Source organism: Mustela lutreola, chromosome 6 (genome assembly GCF_030435805.1).
Source record: "Mustela lutreola isolate mMusLut2 chromosome 6, mMusLut2.pri, whole genome shotgun sequence".
In the NCBI taxonomy this organism is placed as follows: domain Eukaryota; kingdom Metazoa; phylum Chordata; class Mammalia; order Carnivora; family Mustelidae; genus Mustela; species Mustela lutreola.
Genome location: NC_081295.1, coordinates 137,601,781 through 137,623,729, shown reverse-complemented (window position 1 = coordinate 137,623,729; position 21,949 = coordinate 137,601,781). Strand labels below are relative to the sequence as shown.

Here is a 21,949-nt window from a genome sequence, read left to right as displayed (position 1 = left end):
TCTCATAAAAGATACAACATAAAAAAGAAGCTACATATGTTATACTATGTATTTGTATGTATTATACTATGGGTGTGTATCCACATTTTTATAGTCTATTCAATCCTCATTTCCTGTCTCATAAAAAATACAATATAATAAAGATACTATATATATTATACTATGTATATATATGTATTATACTGTGTGTGTTTGTGTGTGTGCTCCATCCTCATTATTCAGGCTCTGTATTCAGGCTCAATAATTGCAGCATTTTCACAAGAATTTGCAGACATGAGCACAGTGGTGAGATATTAGAGTTGCCCAGTGTGCACGTTCTCAGCTGAGGTTGAACAAAGCGACACTGCTGTCTTGTTTCAGCTCTGGTGCTGTAAAGAAGGGTCCTCTTCCAAGACTATTTAGTGCCACTTTTTTTGCTACTTTTGTGCTTTTTGTTGGTGGTTTTGCTGTTTAAAACGGCCCCCAAGTGGCGCCTGGGTGGCTCAGTGGGTTAAGCCGCTGCCTTCCGCTCAGAGGTCATGACCTCGGGGTCCTGGGATCAAGTCCCACATTGGGCTCTCTGCTCAGCAGGGAGCCTGTTTCCTCCTCTCTCTGCCTGCCTCTCTGCCTACTTGTGATCTCTCTCTGTCAAATAAATAAATAAAATCCTTAAAAAAAAATGGCCCCCAAGTACATGGCTACAATGTTTTCTAGTTCCTAAGTGCAAGAAGGCTGTGATGTGCCTTATGGAGAAAAAACATATGTGCTAGCTAAGCTTTGTTCAGGCGTGAGAACAGTGCTGTTGGTCATGAGCTCAATGTTAAGAAATCAACTCTATATTAAGTAAGGTGTCTTAAGCAGAAATGCACGTACAATGAGGTTCCAACAAGGTTAGGCACTGATTGGTTGTGGACAGTGTTGCGACCAGAGGCTGGTACGAATCTGATCCCGTATCTCCCAAGAGATGCAGGTTGGTACTTGGGTGTTCAAGGCAAGATTACAGAACAGAACTACTACAAATAATGAGGATCAACTGTATATGCACATATAACTGGCATGCATACATGCCATCTGAGTGCTTTGTGCACTATTCTTACAAATCTTCCTTAAATTCAAATCATATGACAATTAAAAGTCACCAAAAAATTGGGGAACCTTGGTGGCTCAGTCAGCTGAAGTGTCTGCCTCTGGCTCAGATCACGATCCCAGGGTCCTGGGATCAAGCCCCGCATTTGGCTCCCTGCTCAGCAAAGAGCCTGATTCTCCCTCTGCCTGACCCTCCCCCTGCTTGTGCTCTCTCTCTCTGTGTCAACTAAATAAATAAAATCTTAAAAAAAAAAAAGTTACCAAAAAATCACATCAAGTATAAAACAGCCAAAAAATGTAATACTTGTACATAGCAAATAAGTCAAACTTTATAGAAGGGTATTTAATAAAAATGATGTCTCCTTCTTCACGTAGAACTTTGGTCCCCTCCTCTCCCCAAAGGCACCCACTTCTAAGAGTTTATTTATTCCTCCAAGGCTTTCTGTTAATACTCACATGGTGTATATTTTTATTATTTTTGAAATCCAAGTGGGAGTACGCTATAGCTATTATTTTTCATTTTTATACAGAGCGCTACCTTATTCTTTTACATGGTGACATTGTATTTCTTTTACAAGCCATCCAAATTTATGCAAACAGTCTCTTCTAAATGGAGGTATAGGTTGTTCTTAGCCTTCTGTTGTTACAAATATTACTGCTCTATACATTACACCTATTTCTTGGAAGATACTGTCCTAATGATTTTAATAAGATGCAATCAGCCGAGGTACTACTTAGATACAAACGCAGCTGTTGAAGTGTTCCTGGGAAAAGTTTGTCAGCCTTTACTGTAGCATTTCTCCTACTGTCACCATGATTTTCGCTGGCAGATACTTTCAGGCACAGATTACGGAAAGCAGACTTTAACTGAAAATGCTCTTCTTCCCTTACATCATTCACTGAGCATTACTGAGTGCTTCTGTTGGCCCACAGACTGTGCTAGCCTCACCAAGAGAATCAGGCCGGGTACTGAAGACAAAAGGAATGAGACGTGTGACCCATGGCACCTAAGGGTCTCCTAAGCTCAGAGCAGAGAAAAGGCAGAACCAACTATGGAAAAAGTGGGAAGTGCTATAATGAAGCCCAGTATGGAGAAGGCACTTAAATGTTGTTGAATGGTTACCAAATGAACAAAGTGCTTGGTGGAAAACTAAAGTAAAGGAGGGGAGGTAAGGTGTGGGGAAAGGGGGATGACAGAGTGGGTGTCGTGTCTAAGCATGGCCTGGAGGGTGAACAGCGGAGCCCAGAGAAGGCAAGTCCAAGCTCTGGAGTCAGAAGGTCAGAGAGTCAAATCCAGAGTCCACTCATATCAGCTCTAAGACTCTCTGAACTTCAAATGCCTTCACGGCAATATGGGGATATTGAGATAACCGTACCTATGCCACATGGCTGGGCGTAAATAAAATTATACATATAGAGAGACAGATACACAAACACACAGAGGTACATAGGTGAGGAAGGGGGAAAGAGGGAGGGCTGGCTAAAGCACATTGCTTAGTCCACGGTCAGCACTCAATAAAAATTACCTATTGTTTCCAGCAAAAGAAACGAGGAAGGTAGGACCAAGAAGATATAGAGCAAAGTAAGACGGTAACTTCCGTCCCAGGGCAGGGACTATGTCTTGGTCAGAAATCCCATGGCTGAATGCAGAGAGTGATCACAACAGACTCAGCAAGTTGTGGAATCAACGAAACAAAAAATGACTGACTTCGGAGAACAGAAGTCCTATGTAGCCATGAAAGTTGGAAAGTCAAAAAGGGGTCATAAGGGAGGCAGGGGCAGGAGACAGGATAGGGAGGGACAGTAGGTTAGTGAACAAACAGCTTGGACATCATGCTTAAAGAGTTCAAGATCCATTCTCTAAGCAATGGGAACTACCTAAAGTGTTAAAACAAGACAGGAACATCAGGATACATGGATGATAGCTGGAAAGTGGAAGAACCTAGGGTCCCGGGAACCAGTCTGGTGATTAGACGGTGTTTGTACCCTCACAGGGTAAGGCCTGTAAGAATCACTGGAGCATGTTAAGAAGCAGATTTCTGGATCCCATCTAGAAAGATTCTGACCAAGTAGATCTAGGATGGATAAAGGACAATTGAAAAAAAATCACAAGAGGAGAAGAGGGAAGATGAGGGATCCCATGCGAGATGGCCGTGCTTTTTTCCAGTGATAAAATGAGATTATTTGTTAAAGGCTGGGGGTGGGGGAAGTCTGTGGCATGAATCTAGGACCCCCAATGTTTTACAGAGGAGTCAATCAGTTCTGCCCTGCTAAGGCTTTATAAGGTACATTCAACATGGGAAAAACAAGAGGAATCAAGGAAATCTGGGGGTTAACATAGGATAAGGGGCTGCCTATATAGGCTGGCAGAAATGGGAGAGTGCTGGTTGGGGGCGTGGGGGAGAGTAGGAGCAGCTGACCACAGGCTCATTCTGGGTATGGTGGAGCCAGAGTGAGGCCTGGGGGATGCGGGCACACTGGCAGACCAGGCAAGAGATGCAGAGTAAAGGGGAGGCCAAAGGGAGGAGATAGAAATGTAGGAGCCAAGGGGCACCTGGGTGGCACAGTGGGTTAAGCATTCGACTCCTGGTTTCAGCTCAGGTCATAATCTCAGCATTCTGAGATCGAGGCCCCCTTCAGAAATCCATGCTCAGCGGGGAGTCTGCTGGAGGGTCCTCTCCCTCTACCCTCCCCCGACATGCACATATGTGCATGCACACGCTCATAATAAATCTTAAAAAAAATAGTAAAGAAATGTAGCAGTTGGAAGGACAGAATGACAGAGGACTGTGGTACAATGGGTTAGGCAGCAAAGGCACAGCGGTTAGATAATCCGGATGTGGCTGTGAAGTAAATCCCTGAGGTGGAAATGCTTTTGGGGCAATTCCTAGAAGGCCAAGGGACTGTGGCATTGCTCCCAGGATGGCGGAGAGAAAATGCCAGCCAGATGTCAGAGGGGCTTGGTGACCAGGGCCAGTGGCCGGAAGATGGTGAGGGGAGTAGGAAGGGTGTTACTACCCAAGGGCTCCGGAGCCAGTCATCTCTGAAAATGCCAAATGGGGAATTCGGGTCAGGGTCTCACGGTGCCCTCTTGTTAACTTTTCTACATGCTTCTGTGAGACTTTCTTTTTCATAGGGTTCAACAATCTTTTCCATTATGTTATCTATCATTATTTAATAGCTAAACCATTTTGAAGTGAAGGTGTTATACTCCCATGTCACAAAACAGGCATGCATTAAGTCAGACTAAAATGAAACGGACACATTTATACTAATGCAGGCCTCCCACTCACAGTTTCATGCAATCCTATAGCTCTCCTCTGATTACAATAGAACTAATTAGTCAATAAATAATGTTTGAGGCTCTACCTCATTTGTTCAGTGTCCAAGTTCAATTTACATACTAATGAGTGCATATCTGCTTTTAATAGATACAGTATGTGAAAGTAAGTATAATAAATGAGTAACTATTTAGGTGTAAAGTTACCACATCTTCATGAGAAATCCGAAAATGAAACAGCCAGTGAATCTGTTTATTCTATACTATGAAATCTAGTTAATCACTGGATGTGGCGATAAATGAGAATTATTTCAGAGTGGCATAATAATGAAGGTGCCCCTTCCATAAAGAAATGGGTAGAAACTGATGGAAAGAAGAGTGTATTCATGAGGTTTGATCTCTGCGGATTGGATTGGGAAAGGACCACATGCAAGTGGCAGTGCAGACGTTCTCCTGGATTCCAGGGACCTGTCAATGGTCTTTCTTGTTCTGGTTCTGCAATCTATTAAATAAGTAGGTTCTCCCCTTTAGCAAGTATGTCGAGGCTCCACACCCAGGGACCACCTTCTCTGAAGCTGAATTAGCCAATTAACAAAGTATATCTTCCACTCTATCTTTTCTCTTTTAAAAGGTTAAATGGCAGAATACAATTTTCTGTGCAGCAGGTGGGCAGCTAACAAAGTGATAATTGGGAAGTTGGGTGAGAAGGAAAAAAACCCGATAAAACTAGAAATCTGCAGTATCTGGGAAGAGGGCAACTGGATTACCTTAAAAATACGCAAAAGCTATGGTAACATGATACCAAAGAAGCAAGCTGAAGTCCACAAAAGCAAAAAAAAGGAGATATTATGGTTTTAATCATTCCACCGGAATTCAGGGGGCATACCATAATACTCAGGATCACTGAAGCTTTAAAGAAATAGTGCAAGCCAACTTCCGATAACCTCTCCTCTTACTTCCTCCCATTTCCAGCAAAACAAACACATGAGGAAGATATTCATATTAGGATATTTGATTCTATTTTTTTTTCTTTCAGTTTTTTTCTTTGGTCAAGAGAAGAATATTTTCTGTTTACCACAGAGAAACATTCCAGAAGCAATCTCCAAAAGCTTAAAACAACCGGGATTTTTTTCGTGTGTGTGTGTGATAATGTAATGTTGGCCTTCCATGATGGTTAGGTTTCTGTAACTGTCCTTAGGCAAAGGTTCCTGAGTGTGAAGCAGGCACATAGAAGAACTGTACCTCTGCCCTGGCGGTCCCTCTTCTATCCTCACCGCTCTTCTGGTAATATGGCCCCTTGCCTGAAGGGGGCTTCACGTGTATCACACCTGTTGGTCTTGGCACTCTGTCCCCGGAGCGGCCACTCCCCAGCACCAACCCTGCTGCCGGCTCACCTAATTCACCTCACTTGGTAATGACATGCATACCTGTCGTCCCCTGCCTCAGTTCTCTCAGAAGACCTCAGCTCTGACTCCCCTATACTGACTTCTATTCTCTACCTCGGCCCAGGGGTCCCTTGGGCACGGCCTCACAAATTCCACTCTCCAAAGCAACCATACCTGAGCAGGGGACTTGCCTGTACCAATTAAAACAAACAGAACAACGATGACAAAGACGACCACAACAAAAAGCAATGCATGCAAAGGTGATGCCAATAAATCCTAAGCTTAAATTTTTTCCGATCATGTCAATTCCCCCAACCTGTTTTTTTCTCATTTCCCAACCAGCCAGCTGCAAAAGCCAGAAACTGGGCTTCTCGCATGTTTTTCCCCAGGATATCAGCACCAGTTTGCCCCAGCCAATACCAGTATGCCTGTGTGCCCGCAGTGTGGTTACCGACAGGGCCCTGTAACTCTCAAAGGGAGCCGAATCTCAACTCAGATGATGGAATGTATGGTCCCGGCACTCGTGACCAGGCCTTTGTCTTCAGTGCCGTTCCCCTCATTATTGGCCGGACTGCCTCCCGTTCATCTGGACTCCCAAGGCCTACCTTCATCAAAGCACGTATTCGTATTACTGTCCTCTCCACTAGTGCATGAGCACGGGGGCAAGGGACTAGACTCTCTCCACAGCCCCCCGGCTGGGCCCCATGCCAGGCCCCGTGCCTGGCACAGGATGCTCAAAAAGTTTTCAGAAAGAATAATTGAGGAGGTTCTTATGTTTGGGATAAATCCTGTCATATTTCATGTATATCAACTACAGTCTCAATAAATAGCAGGGAAATAATTCCCTTTGGATTTCATGCAGCCTGGGACAATTTCCTCCTTGCTGTGCTGACAACCTTACTTGGATCAGCACCGCATATTCAAAGAGGGACAGAGAGTAAGAGAAAGTATCACCTAGACAAAGACAGAGAGGAACAGAGATGGAGAGATGGAAGGACAGAGACAGACAAAAGACAGAAGGAATGAGAAAGGCAGAGACAGAGAGAGGCTTACGTTCCACACTGTTAGCAGAAATAATTAGAAGCCAACAGAGGAGAGATTCTTCAATATTCACAGTGTTTATTGATGGCCACTGAGGCCACTGCAGGGACAGGAGCCACACCAAATACCCGGGGGGGGGGGGGGGGAAGCTATTTCTACTTCCATGCAGAAGGTAGCTGCAAAGAAGGAGAGCCGCAATGAGAGGGTGCCCTTGGGGCTCCTCAATAAATAGTGTTTCTGGAGGAAATGATTTAAAAAAAAGATAAAGGCTTGGTTCTCCTTTCCTAATTCCATATTACTTTTTTTTTTTTTTTTCTTTTTTGGATCTTAGAATCCAAAATCAGTTTGGAGGTATTTCTACCATCTGGGAAGACTTTTCTGAGGGATAGGGGCCTAGAGCACAGTCATAATATCTTTCTATAACCAACTTTTTTTTTTTTTTAAAGCTGGTAAAATTAAGTGAAAATGAATGTGAGAAGGAGCAATGTAATCTGAAGTGGGCAGGAGAAGAGACAAGGAAATCCTTCTCCTTTCATAGCATCACAGACTATGGAATGACCTTGGAGAGCATGATGGGACTTCCTCCACCAGTGCAGAGACTCAGTGATATTTTATATATCCCACAACAGTTATTTATAACACTATACAGCTACATGTAGATGCACACACAAACTAAAGAGGAGGTTATCACTTGCAGAAAAGCATGCTTTGACTGTTCAGGAGAAGAAAGGATGGAATTATGAATAGCTCAGAGCCTGAGCACATCTCTGGAAATGGGCCTTGCCAAAGGTTTGTTGTCAGGGAGAGGTAAAGGCTGACTGGGAGAAACACACATACATGCCACATAACAAGGAGAGAAGCAACTAAAACCTAAATGTTATACAGGTACCCCCATGTTTAGTGAGCATTATCTGCAAGAGCCAAGATATGGAAGCGACAGATGAAAATGGATAAGGAAGATGTGACACATATATATGTCACCTCTCTCTCTCTCTCTCTCTCTACACACACACACACACACACACACACACACACACACGAATTTTACATAGCTGTAAAGAAGGATGAGATCTCGCCATTTGTAACAACGTGGATGGACCCAGGGTATTATGTTAAACAAAATAAATCAGATAGAGAAAGACAAATACTGTATGATTTACCTTATACGTGGAATCTCAAAAACAAAGTGAATAAACAGACAAAAAGCAGAATGAGACCCATAAATACAGAGAACAAATGGATGGTTGCCAGAGGGGCAGGGGAAAGAGGAATGAGTAAAATAAGAGGAGTGGGAGATACAGGCTTCCAGTTATGGAATGAATAAGTCACGAAATTAAAGACACAGCATAGGGAATACAGTCAATGGTATTGTATGGTGACAGATGGTGGCTGCACTGGTGGTAAGCAGGGCATTGTATATAGGGATCCTGGATCACTATTCTGTATACTGAAATTAAAGTAACACTGTATGTCAACAATACTCTAATAAAAAAAATTAATTTAATTAAAAAAAACCCTAAATGTTAAATACATTATTGTCCCATGGTCTCATTTCAACTTCCCATTAGAACTCAGAACCGTTCTGAGTTCATGCTTTGACTCACCTCCTCAAAAGGAAACTGTGGGCCTAAGCAAATAAAGAAAGAAGCAGATACAGTCTTTGAACCAAAGCTCTCACTAACTTGGTGACTATATTATAACCAAGAGGTGGGTACTCTAAAATGCCATTATAAGACCAGTTATCAAGTGGGACACACTGGGACCAAGTCTAGACCATACAAGGCCAGTAGACAAGGAGGGGTGAGTGTATGTGATTTTTAAAAAATGAAGAAAAAAATGAACAGGCATATAAAATGAATTTGCAAAGCCAGATCTTTGAAATACTGAAAAATAAACCCCGCCAACTAAATCAACAACCAGAGCATGAACTCACTTAAGGTAAAATTAATATTATAGGATAGCTAAAGCCTTTAAAATGTGCATAAATTGCTAAACAAATTGCTAAACAAAGTAACAACCATTTGAAAAAGCAAGAAATTAGAAAATTAAACCAGGCAGAAATAAAACAAGAAGCTGGAGAAGAAATGTAAGTAGAGATCTTGGAAATAGAAGTTATAAAAAAAACTCAGAGAAAACTATTGAATTGGTAGAAATTACTGAGAGATTCACGGGCACAGAAGGACAAAGAAATAAAAAGGTATCAAAGAATAGTTAAGATACACAGCTGGTAACTAAGAAGTTCCAACATACAACAACATGAAACTCCACAAGGTAAAAAGCGTATGGAGGAGAACCACTACTCAGAGAGATCATAACGCAGATTTTTCTAGAGTTGAATCAAAGTATCCTTCAAGTTCTAAGTGGGATAAATAAAGATAAATCCACACTAACACACAACCTAGTAGAATTGGAGGACATCAAACATAAAGTGAATGCCTTAAACATCACCCAAGAGTGAAGGTAATATTACCTATAAAGAAAAGAATTTGATTAAATCAGACTTAGAAAGGCCAGAAGTACCAGCTTCAGAGTGCTACAGGAGAATGACTGCCCTTTTATGGCCCACTACCTTAGCATTCAAGAATGAGGGCGACAGGAAGACATTTTCAGATATACAGAGACCAAAAGAGTTCACCACTTAAGATCCCTCAGAGAAAAAAAACATTCAAAGGACACTGAAAAAATAAAATAAAATTTAAAAAATAAATAAAGAAAAAGAAAAAGAAACACCTAAGAAAAGTCTCATTATGGAAAAAAAAAAGATGAGTACTGAATTTGACAAAATGTTGGTAAATTTGCATAACTATTAATTAATTAAAAATAGTTTTTCTTAAAGATTTTATTTATTTGAGAGAGTGAGAGCACTTGGGAGCATGAGTGGGGGAGGGAAGTGAGCAGGAGAGGAAGAGGGAGAAGCAGACTCCCTGTGGAGCTCAATCCCAGGACCTGGGCCTAAGGCAGAAGCATTTAACCGACTGAGCCCCACCCAGCCACGCTAATTAAAAATATTTTCTTAAATCAGGATAATAAGAAAATATTACAAACAACTTTATGCCAATACATTATTTGAAAGTTAGATGAAACAAATTCCTAGAAAAAATACTATTTCTCAAAACTGACCTAAAAGAAAAAAAAATTTGAATAACCTAATTACTGTTAAGAAATTTAACCTGTGGTTAAAAACTTCTCACAAAGAAAACTCCAGGCCCTGATGACTTCACTGGTAAATTCGGTCAGACACTTTAAGAAAGAATGTTGATCTTCAAAATATTGTCTCAGAGAACAGAAAAAAACCCTTCCAAATTAGTTTTATGAGGATAGCATAATTTTAAAATCAAGACTATAAGAAACAGAAAACTGCAGATCTATTTCATCCTTGAACACAAATTTAAAAATCCTAGACAAATATTTGCAAATCAAATCCAGAAATATATAAAAAAGTCATATATTCCAACCATATTTATTTCAAGAATAGAAGGCTTTAACATGCAAAAAGTAATCATTTTATGTCACTATATTAACAGCATGAAGCCAAAAAACTATGAGATTGTTCTAAATATATGGACCAAATATATATTTTATATATAAAATACCTAAATATCAAATACATAAATATCAAATTTATTGACAAATTTTTAGTCATTTATGATAAAAGCTCTTAGCAAACTAAAAATGGGGAAACATCTCTTATTCAATAAAATGCTTTACAAAAAAACTTAGAGTGACGACTTTATTTTTTTATTTTTTTAAAAAGATTTTATTTATTTATTTGACAGAGAGAGAGAAATTACAAGTAGGCAGAGCAGCAGGCAGAGAGAGAGGGGGAAGCAGGCTCCCTGCTGAGGCTGAGCAGAGAGCCTGATGTGGGGCTTGATCCCATGACCCTGAGACCATAACTTGAGCCGAAGGCAGAGGCTTAACCCACTGAGCCACCCAGGCACCCCTAGAGTGAGTACTTTAAATAAATATGCATTTTCAAACTTTTAAGATCAGATATCGAATTAGGTTTTAGTTTTACATTACCATAATTCATTTAGCTCAATCTCCCCAATTCAATTTACTTCAGTAAGAATCAAAGAATCACTCCTGGTAAAATGCCTCTTTCAAAGTCAGTAGCTAACAAATTGCAAAAAGCAATTTTAGATTTACAAATCCCCTGGAATTCATTTTTGAGTAATTAGGAACCTGGGGTCAAGCTCCATTTTTTCCATATGGACACTCAATTGTCCCTGTTCCACTTGCACAAAAGGCTCCTTCTGTCTGTCTCACAGTGCAGGACTGGTCACAGGTCTAGCATAGTACAGAGACGTGTTTCTGGCTTCCTCAGGGCATCCTGCCAGCCTCTCTGTCCACACTGCCTGAACACCACATGCTAGCTTTTATTTTTTTTTAATTTAATTTAATTTTTTATTATGTTATGTTAATCACCATATAGTACCTCATTAGTTTTTGATGTAGTGTTCCAAGATTCATTGTGTATAACACCCAGTGCTCCATGCAATCCCTGCCCTCCTTAATACCCACCACCAGGCTCACCAACCTCCCCTCCTCCATTCTAAAACCCCCAGTTTGTTTCCCAGAGTCCCTAGTCTCTCACGATTCCTCTGCCCTCCAATTTCACATGGTAGCTTTTAAAAATGACATGACAGGGGCGCCTGGGTGGCTCAGTGGGTTAAAGCCTCTGCCTTCGGCTCAGGTCATGATCCCAGAGTCCTGGGATCGAGCCCCACATCGGGCTCTCTGCTCAGCAGGGAGCCTGCTTCCTCCTCTCTCTCTCTGCCTGCCTCTCTGCCTACTGGTGATCTCTGTCAAATAAATAAATAAATCTTTAAAAAAAAAAAAAAAGAAAAAAAATGACATGACATCAGATTAAGCAAATTCTCCCACTTTAGGTATCTGGCCATTCCTGGCCCTCTGTATTTCTACATACATTTTAAAATCCACTCAATTTCCTCATAAAATCTGCCTGAATTTCTATTTTTTTAACTATCTTGGTCACTTAATATGCATTTTGAAGCAGTCCTACAAACTGTTTTTGAATATCTAAAATAACATGAGAATGGCCAATATCAAATTGAAGTCAGGGGCCATGTCTGGGGAGGACAGCAGGAAGAGAAAGAGAATGTCATCAGGAAGGGTTAGGTGTGTCAAATGCACTTCTGGTGCTTTCACTGTCTAGAAGAATCTGTGACAAAATTGTAGCATATTTGCGAGAGGTAACAGCTTAGCTGGGAAGAAGGCACATAGTCCTATGTTATCAGCAAATCTAATCAAGAAATATATGCTTATATGTTTAGAATATTTATCATTTTAGAAACAAATAAAAATAAATATAAAAGAGCTATCTGGCTCTCAGAGAGCAGTTAACCTGGAGTTCACAATCTGCCAAACGGACTCTACAGGGGTCATGTATTTCTTATTCACTATCTTCGGTAGTGAATTACGGTCCATAATTGTCATTTACAAAGCTCACAGGGAGGCCCTTCAGAAAATAAATTCTTCTCTCATATTGAAAGAAAACATTTGATTCATTACTCGGCCAAGTGATAGAAAGAATAATTAAGCCATCCACTATATAAATTACTGCTTACTTTAACCATTCTTCATTTTCAAGATCACAAGATTACAGATACAGAATACCAACATAACGGTACAAAGTGAAAAGCTGTACAATAATGTGATCACAAAGTAATTCTCATTTCTCTATCTAAACACAGCCTGACTTTAAGTCCTAACATTTCAGATGACCCCAAATGCTCCTCTTATCTTTTGAGTGAAGGAGCAGACCCTGCCTCTAATTGGAACAGGGAAGAGATTTGTTTTTCCAATAGCCCAGGATGAGATAAATCAAAGACAGCAACAACCACACTTACCTTTCTAAAGAATTTAGTAAGGTGAATTACGTGGCTTCAACTTGGACCCCAGAACATTAATATAAACCTTTAATTTTCCATTTGAATTGGCTCCAATCAACACTTACTATGTCTTTGACATCTCCCAGGATCTTGCTCCTAGGTTGAATGGCTTTGAGGTTAGTATTTCAGCTCTCTTCCCCTTTCGCCCAGACAGTTAATATAGTTGGACAGGTCATGGTGACCCTGATTTCTATACTCAATTTGAGATAAAGAAAAATTGTTCCATAGGTACATATGCCCGTGAACCCCAACCAGTTACCCTAGGAGAGAAGCCACAGCATGTTCTAGGCAAAAGGAATATCTCACATTTGATGAGGGGTCAAACTCTAAGGGATGATTTCAAGCATTCGCCAGCAGAAGGTAGGTTTTAGGCTGGAATAGCTTTTCTAGCAGCCTCATCATCCCATTCTGTAAGTGACAGTTCATTCATAAAATGGCTATCGTAATAAGAGACAGCATTGTCTCGGGCCTAATTTTAAGCACCCAGCATTGCTGGTAGTGAAATAATGCAGAAAATAAGCCTATTGACATGAGCTCAGTATAAATATCAGAAAACAGCAAGCTACCTTCATAGACCATTCCAACTACCTTGAAAAGAGGCAAATAAACCGTTGAGGACTTCTGGAAAACTTTCCCTCACACTTAAAAAAAAAGGAAGCAAAGGTGTGTGTTTTCTGCTTCTGGATCTTGTATGAGGCGATGCTCAGTGCTCCTTCCGCCATCTTTCAGCCCGAGGGGGAAAAGCGTTCAAGGTTCTAGCCCTGGCATCACTGAGGGATGCTTGCTACTGTTCTTCTTATTTAAACTATTTTGCATTGGCTTTTTCTTGGTTGAAGACAAAAGCATCCCCTACTGATATCCTGTAACAATAACTTCCCATGTTCATACCTGGGGAGAAAACCTACTGACATTCTTGTTTAACTGACCCCTCATTTTCTTTTTTCCTATGACAATTCCTTCAAAATGGTACTTGTTTCTGGTCTCTATCCTGATGATTTCATTTTGAAACTCTAACTTCTTCTCTCCAGCTTTATGAAGGTATAACTGACAAATCAAAATTGTATATGCTTTTAAGGTGTGCAATGTGATAGTTTGAAACCCATAAGCATTATGAAAACTTTTCTAAAACTTCAACAATTTTAACTTTTAGCATCCAGTTTAGATGATTCTGTATAGTATAAATGGATCCCTCTGCTTCCAGAAGCAGAAATACCAAAACCTCCTCAGGGTGCCTGGGTGGCTCAGTTGGTTCAGGGTCCGACCCATGGTTTCAGCTCTGGTCATGATCTCAGGGTCATGGGATCGGGCCTCACACTGGGCTCCAGGCTCAGTGCAGTCTGCTTGGGATTCTCTCTTTGCCTTTCCATCTGCTCCTCCACAACCCCCCACCCCTGCGCATGCCCTCTCCCTCGCTCTCTCTCTAAAATAAATACATAAGATCTTTTTTTAAAAACACCAAAACCTCTAGTCAGATAGATAATTTCTAAAATATACTGCACATAATTTATCAGATTTTATGGATGTTGCCAAGATTTGAAGTTTAATGTGTTGTCTATAAATAGGAAGTTCTTGTAAATCTCCAAGGTTAATAGCCAAGAAAACATAATATGGATATTAAATGTGTGTACATATAAAGGTCATATAATAAACAACCTTCTAATCTACACTACAAGAGAGCTGTGGAAGAAGACACTGAAGATCTTATTCTTAATTTTTTTTTTTTAAAGCGCCTTAAACAAAAAGGAAATCTGTGGTAGCAGTTTTTGAAATATATAGATGTATCACGAGATATCCTGCCTTAACAAAACCAAAAAATAGTCATAAATCCACAGGCCTCTGAGGATAGAGGTTCCAATACAGATTTCCAATACCGTCCTCTCCAGAGGACTCCACAGATTGCAGGTCAACGAAATGTCCTAGTATCGTAAGAGTGGGATTACATACCACCAATGCAGGCAAAGCAAGCTAAAGATGGAGATTACGGGCAGGAAGGGCCAGCAATTATGAGGACTATAGCTTCTGTGCTCAGAAGAGTTATGTTTTGTAGTAGTTATGGTGGTGGTGATGGTAAAAATATGAATACTAGTTAATCTGGATAAGACACTTACTTTGTGAGAGGTTTTAACACTTTGCATATAAGCACTATGATGCTTCCTAAAACAAACTTGTCCATTCTTTAATTCATTGCATCTCTCCTCATTTTGCAGTCAACAATGATTACAGGTTCTATAGATGGTCATCTTCCCCACATCTTCCTCTACCTCTTTCTATTACAGGTTCCTAATAAAGCAAATATCAATACAGCAAGTCAAATTAATTTTTTGGTTCCCCAGTGCATATAATAGTCATGTTTATACTATACTGAGGTCTATTAAATGTGCAATAGCATTATGTCTTTAAAAAAAAACAACAACAATGTATAGGGGCGCCTGGGTGGCTCAGAGAGTTAAGCCTCTGCCTTCAGCTCAGGTCATGATCCCAGGGTCCTGGGATTGAGCCCCGCATCAGGCTCTCTGCTCAGTGGGGAGCCTCCTTCCCCCCACCCCTCTGCCTGCCTCTCTGCCTACTTATGATCTCTGTCTGTCAATTAAATAAGTAAAATCTTTTTAAAAAATCAATGTATATACCTTATTGCTATATGTATATACCTTTATTGCTAATCATCATCTGAGCTTTCACCAAACTGTAGTCTTTTTGCTGGTGGAGGGTTTTGCCTTCATGTCAATGACTACCGATCAACAACAAGGTGGTGGTTGCTGAAGGCTGGAGTGGCTGTGGCAATTTCTTAAAATAAGACATCAGTGAAGTTTGCCACACTGATTGACTCTTTTCACAAATGATTTCTCTGTAGCACATGATGCTATTTGATAGAATTTTACCCACAGTGGAACTTCTTTCAAATTGGAGTCCACCCTCTCACCCCCTTTTGCCCCCTCGCACCCTCTCAAGTTGCTGCTTGATCAACTAAGTCACAGTCTAAATCCTCTGTTGTCATCTCAATGGTCTTCACAGCGTCTTCCCGGGGAGTAGGTGCCATCTCAGGAAACCACTATCTTTGCTTATCCACGAGAAGCAATTCCTCATCCGTTCGAGTCTACTAGGAGATGACACATCTTCAGGCTCCACTTCTAATTCTAGTTCTCTTGCTGTTTCCACCACATCTGCAGTTCTTTCCTCCACTGGAGTCCTCAGCTCTCAAAGTCATCCATGAGGGTAGGAATGAACTTCTTCCAAACTCCTGTTCATGTTGACTTTTTGACAATTTTCCACGAATCTTATATGTTCTTAATGGCATTCAGGATGGTGAATCCTTTCCAGAATGTTTTCAATACTGGCCCAGTTTGCCCAGATCCATCGGAGCAATCACCATCAATGGCAGCTATAGCCTTATGAAATGTATTTCTTAAATACTAAGACGTGAAAGTTAAAATCACTCCTTGACCCATGAGGTACAGAATGGATGTTATGTTAGCAGGCATGAAGACAACATTCATCTCATTGTACATATCTCTGAGTACATACATATATCTTGTTGTTCATATCTGTCACCCTTCGGGTGACCAGGTGCATTGTCAATGAGCAGTCATATTTTGAAAAGGATCTTTCTGAGCAGTACGTCTCAAGACAGAGCTTAAAATATTCAGTAAACCATGATACAAACAGACATGCTGTCATCCAGGCTTTGTTGTTCCATTTATAGAGCACAAGCAGAGTAGATTTAGCATAACTCTTAAAGGCTCTAAGATTTCTGGAATAGTAAATGACCATTGGCTTCAACTTCAAGTCACCAGCTGCATTAGCCACGGACAAGAGAGTCGGCCTGTGCTTTGAGGTCAGGCATTGACTTCTCCTCTCTAGCTATGAAAGTCCTGTATGGCATCTTTTTCCAATAGAAGGCTGTTTGGTCTACACTAAACGTATGCTGTTTAGTGCTGCCACCTTCGTTAGTGACCTTAGCGAGATCTTCTGGATGGTTTGCTGCAGCTTCTCAATCAGCCCTTGCTGTTTCACCTTGAGCTCTGATGTCACAGAGATGGCTTCCTGCCTTAAACCTCAGGAACCAACCTCTGCTAGCTTCAGATTTTCCTTCTGCAGCTTCCTCACCTCTCTCAGCCTTCCCAGAATTGAAGAGAGTTAGAGTCATGCCTTAGATTAGGCTTTGGCTTAAGGAAATGTTACAGCGGGTTGTCTTTCATTTGGATTACTCAAACTTTCTCCCTATCATCAATCAGACTGTTTTGCTTTCTTACCATTCATGTGTTCACTGGAGGGGCACTTAATTTCCTTCGAGAACATTTCTTTGCACTCACAAGTCAGCTAACTATTCGAGGCAAAGGGCCTACTTTTCAGCCTGTGCTGCCATTCGACATGCCTTCCTCACTGAGTTTAATCATTTCTAACCCTTGATTGAGAGTGAGAGATGTGCAAGTTTTCCTTTCACTTGGAAACTTGGAGGCCACTGTAGGGTGGGTAATTGGTCTGATTTCAATATTGTTGTGTCTCAGAGCATAAGGGAACTGGAGGAGAGGGAGAGAAATGGAGGACTGGCTGGTTGCTAGAGCACACAGGAGACACACTACATTTTTAATGTAAAATGAAAAGTCACAAAGTTCAGTGACTTAGCATGGTTTGTGGTGCCCCAAACAACTGTACTAGTAACATCAAAGATCACTGGTCAGAGATCACCTCAGAAATACAGTAATAATGAAAAAGTTTGAGGAATTGTAAGAGGTACCAAAATGTGACACAAAAACACAAAGCAAGCAAATTATACTAGAAAAATGGAGCCAACAGATTTACTGGACACAGGGCTGCTACAGACCTTCATCTTATAAAAAGTGCAGTTATCTATGAAATAAAATAAAACGAAGCACACTAAAATGAGGTCTACCTGTAGTCTCTTGGGGTAAACATCAGTTTCTAGAAAAAGAGATACGTGTTTTCTGTGTACATGTGAGTTGGGAAAAAATGCATATGGAAATAGTGAAAAAAATCAGAGATCCATTCATAACACTGCAACACCATGAAGCTGATGGGATTCTCACAGCTGGATTTATTTGGGAATAGAATGAAGAAACTCTGCATAATCTGCATTAAGTCTCTATCAGACAACATTTATGATAATGACAGCAGAACCAGATCTAGGAGCAATTCCAAGCCATGGAGATTAGCAAGTAATCACAGTCTCAAGTCCTAATACAATTCTGGAGAGACATGGAGGGATTTTGAGAATTAAACTAGTAAAAAAACATTTTTTTTAAAAAAGGAAGAAGATAATTTTGACCTCCACATGCATTGGTCAGTGTCAGCAAAATTCTACATGTACATATACAGCTCTGTTATTTGCTTTATATTATTTTATAATTATCTCTTGATGAAGCCATCTCTTCTTCTAGATTGGAAACAACGTGATGTCAGGAACTGTCAACTTCATCTTCCAGATTGGATAACAGTGTTTTTGGTCTAGGGACAACAGTTCAGGAGTTTACCGTCAGGAGCTCTTTGCAGTCAGCTGCAGACGAAATCCTAGCTGTGTCACTTACCACTACAGTCCCTGTGGCTGAGTTACTTGTGATTCCCTGCCCCAGTTGCATCACCAATAAAATTAGTTGATAGTACCTACCCCATCAGATTGTAATGAATGAAGATTATAAGATTGGCAAAGTATTTAGCCCAGCGGCCTGCACACAGCACTCAACAATTGGTGAGTATTATAAGGTATTAAACAAATTAACATACAATACATGGACCACTGAACTAGGATTGCTGGAAGACATCAATAAGGGAAAATGGCAGGCCCTGGCCTCTAGGAACTGCCAGTCTTCATATACCCAAGCATCCCAGCTGATGCTTCATACTATAGGGAGAGCAAGGCCAAACTCTGACACACTTTCCCGCAGCAGTCTACCCACGATTGACCTTGGAGATGCCTTTGACGGTCACTGTCCTGTTGAGGCCTGCACCACACCCTGTGCACATCCAGCCTCATCCTCTGTATCTCTAGTCCTGGCTTTTTCCCTAAATTAAGTACTACTGTTTTCTTTCCATAAACAAAGCACATAAACAAATCTCTGCCTTACGCATAATGTTTAAATATGCATTTAAGGGGCACCTGGGTGGCTCAGTGGGTTAAGCCTCTACCTTCCGCTCAGGTCGTGATCCCAGGGGCCTGGGATCGAGTCCCGCATAGGGCTCTCTGCTCAGCAGGGAGCCTGCTTCTCCTCATCTTTCTCTCCGTCTGTCTCTCTGCCTATTTGTGATCTCTCTCTCTGTCAAACAAATAAATAAAATCTTTAAAAATAAATAAATAAATAAATAAATGTGCATTTAAACTGTATGAGTTTATTCACACAGTCCACTCACATTGACAAATACAAAAGAATGAATGAATGAATGAACGGAAGAACAAACGAATGAATGAGAGAGGGGCAGAGACAGAGAAAGGAAGAAAGGAAGGAGGGAGGGAGGAAGGAAGGATGGAAGGGAAGGAAGAGAAAGAGAAGGAAAGGAAGCAGAAAGGAAGCCCTTCGCCACGTCATAAATACAAAAGTGTTAAAGGATTGCAACTGAAATTCACAGGGCAAGAAGAAAGAAGAGTTTCAAGATTAGTTCAAAGGAATGATAACTCATGGATCTACTTATTGTAATAGTAGGAAAGATGTTAGGGTTTGAAGCCAATGGCCAAAAAAGAATTTTTGTGACGTCTGTAATGCAAAAAAGGTGGTTTTATGAAAGCACAGGGACAGGATCCATGGGCATAGGTAAGCCTCCCAGGTATTTTAGAAATAAAGTTTCCAGGATCCTGAGGGGGATGAGCTATTGTTTGGAAAAGGTCATTTGAGACCCTTCAGATATCTACCAGTGGGTCATCTGCTGGGGGATAATTGTCAATATGCATCTTGGGAGGAAGAGATAAAGGAAGTTTCCAAAGGAATTTTTTTATGTGAATTTAGACTTATAGGAGCCTGGGGTTGGGCTAAGATTGCCTTTTGCCCTTAATAAAGCATTAACACTAAGGCAGCTGAGTTCCTAGGGAAGGTGGCTCTGCCTGTTTCGAGGACTTGTCAGGGGGCTGCAAGTAGTAAGGAAATGTGATAATTTTTCTTCTGCCTCTGTTTTCCACGTCAGTTATACTAAACCAAAATCTATACTGCACTGGAGGAAGCAGTGAGTTTAATCACCTGGGCAGACTATTTCACTTCATCGTCTCCTTTTACAGGTGAGGTTGCTGAGGCTCTGACAAGTAAGATGAGTTGGTCCACATCCTTCCATAGCTTCAGAGTATGGTCCGTGGACCCAGATCGTATGCATCGTCTGGGAATTTCATAAAAATGCAGGGTCAGCCACACTAAATCAGAATCTGCATTTTAACAAGACTCTCAGTTGACTCATTTCCACGCTGAAGTTTGAGAAGTATTAACACAAGCAGCTTGCTATCAGTAAGTTAATAAACCAGATAATTTCACTCAATGCCTTATTTTTCTAGAAGCTGTACACCAATTTTTGGAACTGTTAGAATAACTTAAATCCTGATTACAGGGTCTTGGGATCAAGTCCCGCATCAGGCTCCTTGCTCAGAGAGCAGCCTGCTTCTCCCTCGGCCTGCTGCTCACCCCCCTTGCTTGTGCTTTGTCTCTCAACCATTTCCCCGACTCTAAAGTGCAAAGAATAATCGTACCTAAACTCAGAGGGTTATTAAGAGGACTACATCAAGGCACATAAGGTCTTTGGAATATGGAACACTGAGTGAGTACTCAGAATACTGAATAGAGTGAGGCCTGAATGAGTGTTAGCCACTAAGTGCAACTGTTACTATGATGCTCTTACACAGGGTGTGGTCCGGGATCGAGCCCTGCATTGAGCTGTCTGCTCAGTGCAGAGCCTGCTTCCCTTCCTCTCTCTCTGCCTGCCTCTCGGTCTACTTGTGATCTCTGCCTGTCAAATAAATAAATAAAATCTTAAAAAAAAAAAAAAAAAAAGAAAGAAGAAAATGAATAAGGAAAACACACTGCAAATACTAATCATAAGAAAGCCAATGTGTCTGCATTATTATCAGAAAAACTAAACTTGAAATGTATTATCAGAGATGGCCACTTCATAACAATAAAATGCTAATTAACAAAGCCCAAAGTTAGTTCTCTGCTCAGACTAAAAGCTTGATAAATCTCTTATTTTTCTGCATGTTATTTCTGATGGTTTATGAACTCCTGTGTCTTTATGGACCTCTATTTAAAACTTCTTTCCAAGGAATGCCTGGGTGGTTCAGTCAGTTAAATGTCTCCCTTCAGCTCGGGTCATGATCCCAGGGTCCTGGGACTGAGTCCCATATCAGGCTCCCTGCTCAGAGGGGAGTCTGCTTCTCCCTGTCTCTCAATCCCTCTGCCCTGGTCATCTTCTCTCCCGCTCTCTTGCTCATGCTTTCTCTCTCAAATAAAAAAATCTTGTTAAAAAAACTTCTTTTCAAATACACATGACTTTTAAATTCCACAAGTTCCTTTTCAAACATATGACCACTTCAGTTCTTAAAAACTGTTGTTGTTATTATTATCATATTCTTCAAGTCACTTTACCTGGAATTTCACATGCTGGTTGATATCTGACACACGGAATTGCTTCAGGAAACGCTCATCCTCACTCCAGAAGAGGCGGATGTCAGGGATGTCATAGAGGATCATGGCCAGTCTTTCCAGTCCTAGGCCAAAGGCCCAACCGATCTGATCATGAGCACCCGCTACAATTAGGAAAACAAAACGAAACGGATTTAGAAAATATAAAGACTTCACAGGTGAATGCTACTTGCTGATAAGTAACCAGTACTACTGGTTGAGTGCCCACTGGGGGCAAGGCACTGGGGAGGGGCTGTGGAGGCCTCCATGAGGGTCCCCGTCTTACGTTTCTCATGCTTCCCACATTCCTCAGTCACTTACTGCACTGAAGCACTCCGGAGTCACGCTGTCTCTCATACTGTTTCACTTAGAATTATATTCCAGGCTCTTTAAAGCCCTGGTTTCTGCCTCTGAGTAAACCTTGTTTGCCCTGATTTGAACATTTGCCCTACTATGTGCAGGTTACAGAGGAGAGAGAGAAGATCGTCTCTTGTCCCTACAAGGCTTATTAGATGGGCAGGTATGTTTGAAACATGCCAGAATGGACTGTTAATATTCAGAAAGAACCCTCAATTTCATACAAAATAACCCTCACCCTTAATAAGAGTTGCCTCAGCAATACAGAGAGCAAGCAAGCCAAGGTACTTATCTAGTACC

At 41.0% G+C, this 21,949-nt stretch overlaps 1 protein-coding gene across 10 annotated transcripts in view; it reads right to left on the bottom strand.

Annotated features, from left to right (window-relative positions):
• Positions 1-21,949, bottom strand: part of FARS2 (phenylalanyl-tRNA synthetase 2, mitochondrial) — a 531,358-nt gene that overhangs the window by 180,922 nt on the left and 328,487 nt on the right. For all 10 annotated transcript variants that reach the window (XM_059179166.1, XM_059179167.1, XM_059179172.1 and 7 more), the window contains one exon: positions 21,257-21,417. In XM_059179166.1, the coding sequence (XP_059035149.1) occupies positions 21,257-21,417 (161 nt within the window). The remainder of the gene's footprint in view (positions 1-21,256; positions 21,418-21,949) is intronic.